Source organism: Podarcis cretensis, assembly GCF_951804945.1.
Source record: "Podarcis cretensis genome assembly, chromosome: 2".
Lineage (NCBI taxonomy): Eukaryota > Metazoa > Chordata > Lepidosauria > Squamata > Lacertidae > Podarcis > Podarcis cretensis.
Genome location: NC_137171.1, coordinates 16,795,321 through 16,809,063, shown reverse-complemented (window position 1 = coordinate 16,809,063; position 13,743 = coordinate 16,795,321). Strand labels below are relative to the sequence as shown.

Below are 13,743 nucleotides of genomic sequence, written 5' to 3'. Positions count from 1 at the left end.
CCATGTGCCCCCACTCCAAACAGACCTTTTCCCCAGCAAGGGTGAGTGGGCCGTCGATGACGTATCCATCCGATTCCGAGCACAGGTATGTTCAACTTCTGAGCCCCTCCAAGCCAAAGGGAGAAAGCCCAGCCAGCAGCCAAATGAAGCCTCAAGCTGTGGTTCCCACAGCGCAGCAACCAGGCAAAGAAGATGCAGCTAGGAAAACCACCGTCACCTCTCCGCTGGGAAGCGCTGAGCAAAGGCGAGTCCCCAGGCAACGCGGCCGGGCACAAGGCATGCAAGCTCCACACACCCCCTGTCGTTCTTAGACTCCTTATTGGGTGAGCAACACAGCCAAGCAACAGTTGGAGCCTCCTTCCTCCCTGGCCGGCAGGGAGGGAGGGAGAGGAACTGCTTCCTTTGAAACCAGGGAAATTTAAGGGACATCATAAATCCGGAACAGCAGCGGGAAACGGCACTAGGATAAAGGAGTTTCCTGCCAAATAAGAGACGGTTGACTGCTATGGCATTTGCTCAAACCAGGGCCAGCCCACACATGAGGCAAGGTGAGGCAACTGGCTCAGGTGGGAGGATTTGCAGGGGCAGCGGGGAATGCATTGCCCGCTGCTTACTGCCACTGCTCCTTGGAGGCTGGATCTGCCATCTCCTCAGCAGCCGCCTCCCATGCCCTCTCTGCAGTAGCCTCTTGGCAAATAGGAGGTCTCCTCTCACCCTTTTCCCCAATGTTAATCTATACCTCCCCCTCCCCTTGTTCCTGATAAGGGCTCCATTTTGTGGTTTGGCTCAGGGGTTAAATGTCTTGGTCTGGCCCTGGCTCGAACATTAATATCCAAAAAAGTTTCCACTGTTAGTTTCCAAAAGCAGGGGCAGGGAAGGACCCACACGTACTCCTGTTCAAAACACACCTATTTGTTTGTTTGTTAGACTAGTCTTAAGCATCATTCTGGAAGTGGAATGCTATTAACGCTCAACAAAAGCACTAGCAGCAGATTTTGAGACCTTGGGCTTTTTACGTGATCCGTTGATTGCACATTCGTTGCATATTGTGGCTTTCATACCCCATCTCAAGGTCACACTTATGCTGCAGGGACGACACATTTGTCTAAAGTGCCCTATTTTGTACTACGAATAGGTGGTACTCCAGTATCATACACTGTTGGGATTTTTTGTTTGGGTTCAAATTGGGGATAAACTCTCTGAGTCATTGTGTGAACTTCCTTTGCATAATTCTCTTTCTAATTCTACAGCCACTGTGTACTTTCTTTCTACTTCGCTGAATACTGTGTGCTTTTTTTTCCCCTAAATGGGAAATGGACTTTTTTAAAAAAAAAAAAAAAAAAAGTAAGAGAGAGAGAGAGAGAGAGAGCAAGGCTTCCTCTAGCATCAACAATGGTTGGGATCCAAAGAACCATCTGTACTTCACATCCAAAGTGCCTTTGGCCACATGGGCAAATGCTTTTGAAATGGAAGGAGTGCTGTTCAGAGAGAAACATACGCCTAATGCAGCTCTTTCCATGACCTCTGGCTTCTGTCGATGAAACAAAAAGCCGGGGGGGGGGGTATCACGCTAAACCTGAAATATGCTTTTTGTCAGGCTATGGCCGGTGGAGCACAAATGCCAATGTGTTCTAGGAGAGCTTCATTTGTATCCAGGGCTGTCTTTAGCAGATGTGGCGCCGGGGTGCGAATATCTGCCCAGCGTCCCCAAATTACCATGGATATTGGGGGGGGGGTGAAGCTCCGCACTGCCAGCCATGGGGGGGCACAACTCTCCCCCATACCACTGCAATCCCTGCAGAGGCTTGGGAAGGAAGCTGCATGCCCACCAGCCATATAGTTCCATCCAAACCTCTGCAGGGATCGCTGCTCTCCTGCGGAGGCTTGGGAGGCAAGTTGCACACACGCCAGCCATATGGTTGACAGGGCGCAGCTGGTGGGCGTGCAGGGAAAGGGGAGGCCGCTGGCAATGCCGTGCAGCTCCCCCACTTGCTGGGGCGCCCCTAAGAGGCTGGCGCCCTGGTGCAACGAACCTCTAAGCCCTATGGGAAAGACGGCTCTGCTTCTATCCAGTAGACCAACTCAGGTCTGATCTCTGCCACTAATTCCGTGGACTTGGGCAAAACTCTCTTAACCTCAGACCCCCCCCTCCCCATCTGCAAAATTAGAAGACCAACCTGGCAGGGTTGCTGTGAGGGAGACCAAAAAAATATGCTGCGGTTGTTTATTAACCACTTTGCTGTACAAGCACAGACAGCATGACAGGTGCCAATCTGCTCAGGAGGCCTTTAAAGGCTCAGACTCTTTCTAATTATAATTTGAGCACATAGCACGCGCTCCCTGAAATCTTCTACAAAGGGACAGCTCATTAATTAGCAAAGAAGGAAGGATGCGATGAAGAAGCAGCAAAGTGGGAAGCCCAGCCGTTTGCTTAAAAGCATATTTCCTCATTGGCTCGAGCATTTGGAGTGAGCTCTCAGTGCCTTCCACACTCCCACTGCGCACACTAAAGGGCATTAGGCTTCACTGAGCAGCTTTATTATCATACGTTAACCTTAACAAGGTAGAACAATCTTTTTCTGCAGTGCAAGGGTAATTAAATCTAAACACTCTTGGCCTTTCCAGGATATGTTGAACAGAAAAAATAATAATTGTTAATCAAACCCCTTCTCTCTCTCTCTCTCTCTCTCTCTCCCCCTCTCTCTCCTCTCCCGAACCAAAAGGGGGGAAAAGGGGGTCAGCATTTTCATTGTGCATGCTGCTCGATAAAATGCAGTTTTACTAAATTTAAAGTCGCGTTCTGGCTCAAGTGCTGGGTGCCCCCCTGTGTGCACTCAAAGCTATGGAAGCCACAGTAATGAGGAAGAGTTGCTCGTGCTTGAAGTTGCATGGCTGTTCTGCAGTACTCAGAGATGGAGCTTTCAGCTAAGAAGTTCCCAGTTCAAATCTCACCTCTGCCAGCACCTCAGTAGGTGGGCTTAGACAAGCGACTGCCTTGCAGCCTCGCCATCCCTCATCTGCAGGGTGGCGGGGAGAGCAATAACTCCAGCTGACCGTCTAATGCTGCTGTGGTGAGATGATGTAGAGATGAAGGCAGTGGACCTCAAAATCCGCCACTGGAATCAGTAGCAGCTGCTGTAATGGGGCAGAAACCTAGAGCCCCCACCCAGTTACTGCTGGACTGCTTGCCATCACTAGGCTAGTACTTACTGATGTGGAGCATCCACAAAGCAAAACATAAAACACAAAATAAAACTGCAAACACCCTGCAGCTGCAGCGAGCCAAAATTCCTATAGACGCAAGGAATGCTTTTTTTGTTTATCACGGTTGGCAAACGATTTTGGGTGTGCGGGTGTTTTGCTGAGAGTTGTGGAACTGCCCCGTGTTTGCCGCTCATTGTTAGATATTTGCATCTTGGTTTTCCTCCCAGGAACTCAGGGTGTGTTTATTGTCTTCCCCTTCCAGCCATTAGCTTCTCAACAGCTTTGTGAAGCAGGTTAAGAATGAGAACTTGCACTTCTGACACCAAAGTTGCGAAACGGCACATATTTAGAATATCTTTGCTTGTTATTTGACAGGGGAAACTTCTTTTTTTTGGGGGGGGGGTATTTTGCTGTAAATATCAGCAAATGAAATGTTGTGGTTGAAGCAAGGGGGGCTGCTATGAAGGACATTATTTATTGCCATCTTGCTTTTCCACTCAGAAGAGCCAGGTTGTGTAGCTTATCCCCAAGCCCACGTTATATTTGCAATAGGTCACATCCTATTTCTGTAACTGTAGCTTGTTTTTCAACTATTGCTAATAATTTTGTGCTGTTGTAACCCGACCTTGCAGTGTAGGGCAGTCCAAATCAAAATAAGCTTTATTGTACTAGCCAAAACCCATGACAAAAACATAAACTGTCAGGAAAATAAATGTCAGAGCCGCTACCTGAACCACCAAGGTAATAAAACGCAGGTGCATGTGTAGATTGGGGACTCCACATAGCAGACAATGTTTTCCTATTTAGGCTTCTGAATCTCTCTTACTGTTTACTGCAGTTTTGTCCAGGTTGTTCTTCCTGATCATGTAGGGCAGTTAAGAAATCAATATTAAGTGCAGGGCAGTTGGACCAGAAGTACCTCGAGTTCCTTGCGTTACAGCGGTAGGGACCCTTTTGGCCCCCAGATGTTGCTGTAATACGCAACTTCCATCACCACATCTGGAGGGCCACAGGTTCCCCACGCCAGTTGTGTTAGGTTCCTTTGCCATAACACTTGTAGCAAATAATAATAATAATAATTTATTATTTGTACCCCGCCCATCTGGCTGGGTTTCCCCAGCCACTCTGGGCGGCTTCCACAGAGACCAAAAATACACTAAAATGTCACACATTAAAAACTTCCCTGAACAGGGCTGCCTTAAGATGTCTACTGAATGTCAGGTAGTTGTTTATCGTTTTGATATCTGCTGGGAGGGCGTTCCACAGGGCGGGCGCCACTACCGAGAAGGCCCTCTGCCTGGTTCCCTGTAGCTTTGCTTCTCACAATGAGGGAACCGCCAGAAGGCCCTCGGCGCTGGACCTCAGTGTCCAGGCAGAATGATGGGGGTGGAGATGCTCCTTCAGGTATACTGGGCTGAGGCTATTTAAGGCTTTAAAGGTCAACACCAACACTTTGAATTGTGCTTGGAAACGTACTGGGAGCCAATGTAGGTCTTTCAAGATGTCATGTGAATGTGAAAGCTGTGTCCTGTTAATAACGATGCCCCAATTTATCCCACAGATGATGCATACTTACTGCAGGGACTTAATATCGAACAACTTTACCCCGAAACCTCTAGTTTCATTACATATGATGGGTCGATGACAATTCCACCCTGCTATGAAACAGCAAGTTGGATACTAATGAACAAGCCTGTCTACATTACAAGGATGCAGGTATGCATTGCTACCTCTATTGAAAAGGCCAGGTTAGACTAACAAATTTCAGGTATATCTTTGTAAAGGAATATGAGAATAAACCGAAGCGTGCGGGAAATATGTGGTGGGTTAGTTCAAAAAAAGTGAAGTCCAGTCTTCCTTGCCTCTCTACCAAATGAAACGTAATGCAATAAAACATCAGCCATTAAAAACTTCCCTGAACAGGGCTGCCTTCAGATGTCTTCTAAAAGTCAAATAGTTGTCTAGCTGTTTGACATTTGATGGGAGGGTGTTCCACACGGAGGGCTTCACTGCCTAGAAGACCCTCCGCCTGGTTCCCTGTAGCTGCACATCTCGCAGTGAGGGAATCGCCAGAAGGCTCTCAGAGATGGACCTTGCTGTCCGGGCTGGATGGTGGAGGTGGAGGCACTCCTTCAGGTATACAGAGCCAAGGCCATTTCGGGCTTTAAAGTTTAACACCAACACTTTGAATTGTGCTTGGAAACGTACTGGGAGCCAGTATAGATCCTTTAGAACCGGTGTTAGATGGTCCTGGCAGCTGCTCCCAGTCACCAGTCTAGCTGCCGCATTGTGATTTAGTTGAAGTTTCCAAGCCACCTTCTATGGTAGCCCCACATAGAGCGCATTGCAGTAGTCCAAGTGGGAGAGAACCAGAGCATATACCACTCTGGTGAGACAGTCCACAGCCGGCGTACCAGATGGAGCTAGTAGACAGCTTCCCTGGATGCTGAATCAACCTGCCCTATATACATCTCGCCTCTCTGCCCATTCACTCACTTAGTTTTCCTCTCCCTCTCAATTTTTCTGCCCCCTTTCCTTCTTCCCTGCATTCACCCAAAGCACCCCTCTCCTCCAGACTTGCGTTGATAGAGCCCTGCTTCCTTCTCCCATACGTCACTAAGCTTTTCTCCTTGCCCTGCCTTATCATCAGAGCAGCTCAGCCAATCACTGCTCAGCTTCTCTGTGGCAGGCAGGCAGGTGAGCCAAGCACTGCCAGAGGGCCTTGAAAACAACCAGATTCTCAGTGTCAGGAAAAGGGAGCTGAGCAGTCACTGCCAGAGACTTAATCACCATGATGTCCGGGGCAGCTGTCTCCAGGATCTCTTTGCACTGTATAAATGACCTGAGCTTGGGGGAAAAATGTCTTGTCTGGTTTGGGGACTCCCAGAAATACTCAGGCTTCATATCTATTTTCCAAGATGAGCATGAGTAATCTGAACTGGCTTCTGCAGTTTTGCTTAAATGCATACTTTTTTTTACTGGGAAACAGAACTGCACAGTCGCCAGTCTCTGATATTCATGGCACCAATCTTACAAGACAGTCCCATGTCTTAAAAACTATAATCTAGTAAGATGTGGCTGTCACTTCCTACTGCAACCTTTTAGCGGTGGCTCCTGCCTAAAGGTCTCATCAGGCAAGCAGCACTTGAATCAGCTTCACATGTGTCACTTAGATGTGCTTTTGGAGCCTCCTTTGTGTGTGTGCATGTGAAAGACAGAATAAATGCTCTTTTATCAAATTGTGACAGTTGCCATGAGTAAGACAAAACTGACTCCAACCAGGGTCAATTTGTCTGCAGAACAATTCCTCTCTGGCCCCAAATACGGTGACCAAGTATTTTCATAGCCGCATATAACCTGGACACTCACCTATAGACAGGACCTAAGTGGGAGAGTGTGGACTCCAACTCTGAATGAGCTGGCTGGCTCAGTCATGGCCCATTTTTTAATAATAAAAATAAAATAATAATAATAAATAATATATTATTTATACCCTGCCCATCTGGCTGGGTATTAAAAACACAATAAAACATCAAACATTAAAAACTTCCCTAAGCAGGGCTGCCTTCAGATGTCTTATAAAAGTCAGATAGTTGTTTATTTCCTTGACATCTGATGGGAGGGTGTTCCACAGGGCAGGCGCCACTACCAAGAAGGCCCTCTGTCTGGTTCCCTGTAACCTCACTTCTCACAGTGAGGGAACCGCCAGAAGGCCCTCGGAGCTGGACCTCAGTGTCTGGGCTGAACGATGGGGGTGGAGACACTCCTTCAGGTAGGAAATGGGTGGACTTGAGTGAAGACTAACGGCTGAAGTCCCCAGTCAGTCCACCACCATGGCCCCGCCCCTTAGCTTGCAGGTGATAGGCTCATTCAAACGGGCAGGTTTCCAGCAACCAGTGCAGCCACAGGAGGAGGCACTGACACCCTCCAGTGGCCACATGGGACAGAACGATGAGCCCCATTTCCCAGCAAGTGACCTTCCCATCACAAACCAGGGGCATATACTGAATTCATAGTAACTCCATTTAAGTTTCACACCTTCCGTTTTCTCCATAGACTTTTTATTTTAACACACTGTGGAAAAGCTCTCCTTTTATCTGCCTTGACTGCGCAAAAGACAATAGGATTTCTGAAGAATGTGAATAATTTCAGTCCGCTTCTTGATAGCCTTACAGCGATTCAGAGCCTTAACCTTCCAGACGCCATCACACCCTGAAAAACTGCATGCATGCAACTGCAAAATGCATGGATGACTTTGAACCGCAAGTTCTCCATGCAGCTGGAGTCCTTGCTTTCCTACAGCAGATCTCCTTGTAAAAGAAGTTACAAATGCGCACCTGGAGAAACAGATTGCCAAGTGACATTTCCTCTCAGTTGCAATGGTTAACAAGAGATACTGAGCTGTTCCAGCTGAGCAGTTCTCCACTGAACCACTGATGAGTGGAAGGGGGGGGGCAGATTACATCTGACTGCAGGCTGGATCCAACCTTTGGCCAGGGGTTCCCCTCTCCTGAATTGCAATTTCCTCACTGTAGGCTCAGACCATTTTATTTCTTCCTGCATAATGATTAATGATGTTTTTCCCCTTAAGTCAGCTGCCCCACCCCCACCTGCTAGGGGTGAGGGATTAAACTGATGCTTTCTTGCCATTGTTTCTTTGCAATAACAATTTTTCGCAGTGAAAGACAGAAAAGAAATATGGGGAGACGCAGTAATTTAACACACTCCTCAGGGGGAAAGGAGCTTACACAGAGGGTCCCTTAAGAGGCATTACAGCATTATTTCCTAGCCATAATTGGAAGCTTTCCGTTAAAGGCAAAATAAACTGAATTTGCCTATACAGTTGTACCTTGGTTCTCGAACAAAATGCATTCCAGGAGTCCATTCAACTCCTGGAACCGTTTGAAAACCAATGTGGAGCGTCTTGCAGCCAATCGGAAGCTGCGCCAGATGTTTGGCTTCCGAAAATCATTCAGAAACTGGAACACTCGCTTCCAGGTTTCGATCATTCGGGAGCCATTTGTTCAGGAGCCAAGGCGTTTGAGGTCCAAGGTACAACTGTATACAGGCTTTCGTTGCAATTGCATTACACTACCAGATAATCAACAGAAATCAAAAAACAGAAGACAGGGGAACAGAGCACAGACAGTAAATTTTCTGGGTACTTATCACTAATTGTCTGTCCTGGGTTATATAGTTTGCTCGTATTTTTTCCTCCTGAATATTAACGGATGTAAATTTTGTTGTGTTAAGTGGGTCCATTTATGTTTGTGCAGATGCATTCGTTACGACTGCTAAGCCAGAATCAGCCTTCACAGATTTTTCTGAGTATGAGCGACAACTTCAGACCAGTCCAGCCTCTCAACAATCGATGTATCCGAACGAACATCAACTTTAGTTTACAGGGAAAAGATTGCCCAAACAATAGAGCACAGAAACTACAGTATAGAGGTATGCTCCAAATATTATTTTCATTTCTTAAATGCTTAGTGTCGTAATTCTATAGCATCCCTTGTCAGCAACCAGGCTTTGGAGCACAGGACCTTGCCTTAACCAGGTGAGATGATTTGTCAGTGTAACGCAGGGATTTTTAACACTCTTAACCAGCAGCAGCTCTCAGACAGAGAAAAAAGGTATTTTCCACTTTTATTTGGAGATGCTGGGGTTGAATCTGGGGCTTTTCACATGCAAAGACACTGGCCAGACTAGTAGCGGCTGGCAAGAAAGGCAATAGCTGTGCACTGCTCTCCCATCAGCAGAATAGCCGCTGTTTACCGGAAGGGAGAAAGGTGGGGAGGTCAGCACTGTGCGTGTGCACCAGCAGAGTCAACCTGGTGCTCCTAGCTCTGCATCTGCACACAGACAAGCCTCCCTTCCCACCTCACCCCTCTTCCTCCCAGTAAGCAGCATCAGCTCTGCGGGTGGGAGGTCAGTTGCATGGCCCCTTGTCAAGGAGCTGTCAAGGAGCCAGGTCATCCACAGGGCAAGCACACACAAGGAAGGCACGGAATGCAATCAGCTTTTTATTAGCAGAAAAACAACAGTACAGCAGTGTCCTTGGTTCACCTTAATGAAAGTGTTGCTGAAACTAAGCTCTACGCATGCCCCTTTCTCTAGCATCTCACTCGGGATCTCACCTTTTCCTGACCCCTCTCCCCCTTGATCACTCAAGTCTCCTGCTTCTATCATCTCCCAGTTCAACCCTTCTGTTCCTCACTGTCCCACAATCAGGCTCCGGGCCCTAAGGTGTCATCTTCAGAGCCTTCTTGGAGAGGCAGGCTCCCACTACTCTTCTTCAGCCAGCCAGTCCCCAACGCCCCTTCACATGGGCTGTTCGTGGCTCTGCCACTGATCAACAATCGCTCTCCAAAACACCCTCAACGTTTCAAGCAAGCTCCTGAACATTAAGCAAAATCGAGCATATGTTAGGAAAGTAAAATGACTCTAGACAGTACTGGCTGGAGTCTGATGCTTGTGGTGGGCTGAAGGAGTTTCAGCTGGAAACGAAAGGGGCTTGAACAACTGAATGTCTGTACAGGAGAAATTACTTATTCTGGAGGAATCTCCACAATACGCACTGTGGGAAATTCTCTCTCCAAATTGGAGTGAAATGCCAAGCCTCTGCTGTAAACAGCAAATATCAGAGGCCTAAAGGTTGGAGAAACAGTGAGGTAGCAGAGAAAAGTATGCCATTGCCTCCAGATGGCCAGAATTAGCCACTTCCACAGGCAACCCTCTCTTTATGTCCCTAATTTCAAATGATTTGATATGGGTAGGAGAAATAATAGTTTTTTCCGTGGAAGAGCTTCTGTGTGTCAGTCCAGTCAGCAACTAGGAAATACCACACTATAGTGATACTTCAGAAATGAGGTTTCTGAACCGCAGTATATGTTTTGACACACCAATAGTGGATGTGGATCCTGCCCATCCATTTAGACCAGGCCAGGGGGTACTGTGGCCTTCTAGATGTCATTGGACTACAGTGGTTGGTCAAGGATAAAGGGACCTGTAGTCCAACAACATATGGTTCCCCATGTCTGATCTAAACAGTAGCAGCTATACCCATATACACATCATGCAAACATGGGGTATATGGGAGCACAGTCACCAGCATCATGTGGTGGTTGTTTTTTCCAGAGCAGCAGTGGTTTCACAGGAGAGGACAATTAGAACCTGAGATTCACTCCCTGGCATTTTCAAGTAGGACATAGAAAGGGGTATGAGATCCTGGAAGGTCACTGTCAAAGAATATAGCTAGATGGAGCAGTGCAGTGGGAGACAGATTCATATTTCCAGACTGTGAACAACACGTTATCCCTTTTTCTGAAGCCCTGTCTCCCTTCAATGTGTTACTCTAAGGACAAAGTTTTACCTTCAGTTTTTTACTTGTCATGAGTTGGTTCCTGTGCACCAATCTCACGTGAGCACACAACGGGCCAAACTTGATGTGTTTTTCATCACATAGTTTGGTGACTCGTTTTTTCTTTCGCCAGTTGCCATCAGTGGGGCTGGAAGGGCAAAGGTGTGGGGAGGGGGAGCTTTAACTCTTTGGCACCACCAAAGTGACGAATAAAGTCACAAATGGTTACCATACATCCTCTGTTGGGGGGGTTTAAACTTGGGGAAATGTCCAGGTTTTTTTGTTTGGTAGCAGGCGAGCAGCGGGGGGCCCTTTGTGCAGCGCAGCTGGGTAGTGGGAAGGCTCCTGATTCCCCAGCTGAGCCATCCCCGGAGCTACCCCTCTGCTGTCTTCTTTTTTGCCCTTCGAAATATGGCAGCCCTACAAATGGTGGGGAGGGGGAGGCAGTAGGAGCACCTGATCTTTGCAATGGACAAAGGTCCTCACCATCAGCAGAGTGTTTCTCCATGCCACAAGGGGGTGCCCGGCAGAGGACAAACAGGGCTCACTGCAACTGCTGGAGTGATACCATCACCAAATGCAGTGTGGTACCTCGGGTTACAGACGCTTCAGGTTACATACGCTTCAGGTTACAGACTCCGCTAACCCAGGAATATTACCTCGGATTAAGAACTTTGCTTCAGGATGAGAACAGAAATCATGCTCCAACAGCACAGCAGCAGCAGGAGGCCCCATTAGCTAAAGTGATGCTTCAGGTTAAGAACAGTTTCAGATTAAGAATGGACCTCCAGAATGAATTAAGCTCTTAATCCGAGGTACCACTGTACCACAGTTGTTGCATGCTGCTCATGCCGCCTTCCCTGGATCCGAGCCTTGCAAGGCCGCTCGGGAAGGGCAGTGTGAGGACCCAGTAGCCATGCACCACTTGATCCCAGCCTCACACGTGGCTGGGATCTAAGAGTGCATGGCTGCCACCACCCCACCCCACCCCATCCCCAAAGCAGCCTTGCAAGGCTGGCATCTGCGAAGGGGGAGCCTGAGCAGCTGATGGCCCCTGCTGGGTGCGAAGCAGGGACCCCCCCCCCAGCCCGGTGCTCCTCTCACTGTGGAGGAGCTTTGTGCTCCTTCAAAATTCTATGCACAAGGCCATGGCCCCTCCGACACCCATTACAAAGAGACTGCTGTCCAGTACATGCTTCCTTGGGAGCAGTCACCGGAATGGCATTCCAACACTTCTCACCTGGGCCCTCAGAAGCGGGGGGGGGGGGGGAGAGAGAGAGAGAGAGAGAGAGACCGCTCCCCTAGAGCCAAAGGCACAATGGGGCTTTGCTGAGGCTCCTCAGTTGATGCATGTGAAAGCCGTGCCTCAGCTGAGCAGCCTCAACAATAGGCCAGGGTGATGTATCGATACATCAGCCAGGACCCGTATGAAGGTCGAAGTGTGATGGCGGCTTCACCCAGTGGTATATCATGAAGTAAACCACCGCCACCACTCCAGACTCCCTCTGCCACTGGTGCACTGGTGGCAGAGGGACTCAGGTGGCAGTTTCACTTGCGACTGATCACTGGGTGAAGCCGCCATTGCTCTCTGGCCCTTATACCACAGAGGTACGGCTTAGGGAGACGGTTTCGTTGAACTGCTTTTACCGAGGTGCAGGAGCCACAGGCCCCTCCAGCAAAGTTTAAAGAAGTTGCCTGTTTTAGCTGCCTTCCCATGGGCAAGCAGGCTACCTCTTTCTCCCAGGAAAAAGGTGAGTTTTGTTCTTTTCTCAATGACTCACCTAAGATCTGTATTCCCTGGGCACTTCTGTGATCTTCTTTAGTCATGTGGGAGCTTCCCCTCAAAAATTAGGTACCACTGTGGAAAACCTACATGATGTTGTTCTTGTTGTGTTCCTTTTCCAGTAAACGAATGGCTCCTCAAGTGATTCCGACAGAAGCAGGAAGAACTCCTAACCTCAGTTGAATGCTACTACTGTGAATTGACGTAATACAGAATGCCCCAGCCTCATTCAGTCTTTGTACTTCATAGATGGCGTGCACACACGTGCTGCAACGAAAAGAGAAAAAATAAACGGATGCCAAGTTGGGAATTCAGCTAGATGAAATTTGTTCATAGATGATCGGTCCTAACAAAAGCAAAAAGACAATGATCTTACCGATAACATGATTACAATTTTGATACTGTTTTCCTGAAACTACTGTAGCTCACCAAGCAAAGACTTTTCAGACTTTGTACATATGAAATTTCTCCTCTGTTCCCCTCCTCCCTTCTTCCCCCTACCATCATCCCCCCCCCCCCCATTAAAAAGAAAAAAAATACCATACATGGTGGTTCACTACGGCATCCAAGTGGGTTTGTGTTCTGTGTGCCAAGTAATCCTTGGGAAGCTCTCATAATATCACTCTCATTACTGGTTACTGGCAAAGCAGAACTAGAAGATTGTTAAGGGAAACTTGTTTCTGGGTCATGATCCTTCTGTTTATTTAATAATGGACAGATACCGGGATAAGTATTGTAAATAGATCACTGAAGAAATATAAAGGAAATTGAAATATTTTCCCCTCATCACATATCTGTAGTAGGAACTGCCAAGACTGGGATTAATCCATTTTTTTTCTGTTCCTTGTTTTACAAAGGTCATACGTTGTGTTTGGTTACTGTTAACAATTCAATAAATGTGTTTAACAAATTAATTTACTACACTTGCTTTGGTTTACTCTGTCCTCCTATATATATATTTTAAAGAAATGCCTCCTATATATATATTTTAAAGAAACCCTAAACATACATATTATAAATATATTGCTAGTTTGTCTAAGCTAAAAGCATTGGGAGATATATTAAAATACAGTGGTGTGACTTTAATTCTGCCATAGGATTCACAAGGAATAAGATTTAGATACCAGAAGGGACGCGGGTGGCGCTGTTGGTTAAACCACAGAGCCTAGGACTTGCCTATTGGAAGGTCGGCGGTTCGAATCCCCATGACGGGGTGAGCTCCCATTGCTCAGTCCCTGCTCCTGCCAACCTAGCAGTTCCAAAGCATGTCAAAGTGCAAGTAGAGAAATAGGTAGCGCTCCAGCGGGAAGGTAAATGGCGTTTCCGTGGGCTGCTCTGGTTCGCCAGAAGCAGCTTAGTCATGCTGGCCACATGACCCGGAGGTTGTACGCCAGCT

At 47.6% G+C, this 13,743-nt stretch overlaps 1 protein-coding gene across 2 annotated transcripts in view; it reads left to right on the top strand.

Annotated features, from left to right (window-relative positions):
* The window catches only part of CA10 (carbonic anhydrase 10), a 356,678-nt gene extending 343,413 nt beyond the window's left edge, over positions 1-13,265 (top strand). For both annotated transcript variants that reach the window (XM_079965645.1, XM_079965646.1), the window contains exons 8-10: positions 4,766-4,920; positions 8,481-8,655; positions 12,470-13,265. In XM_079965645.1, coding sequence (XP_079821771.1) covers positions 4,766-4,920; positions 8,481-8,655; positions 12,470-12,492 — 353 coding nt within the window. In that variant the 3' untranslated portion in view covers positions 12,493-13,265. The remainder of the gene's footprint in view (positions 1-4,765; positions 4,921-8,480; positions 8,656-12,469) is intronic.
* Positions 13,266-13,743: the final 478 nt, after the last annotated feature.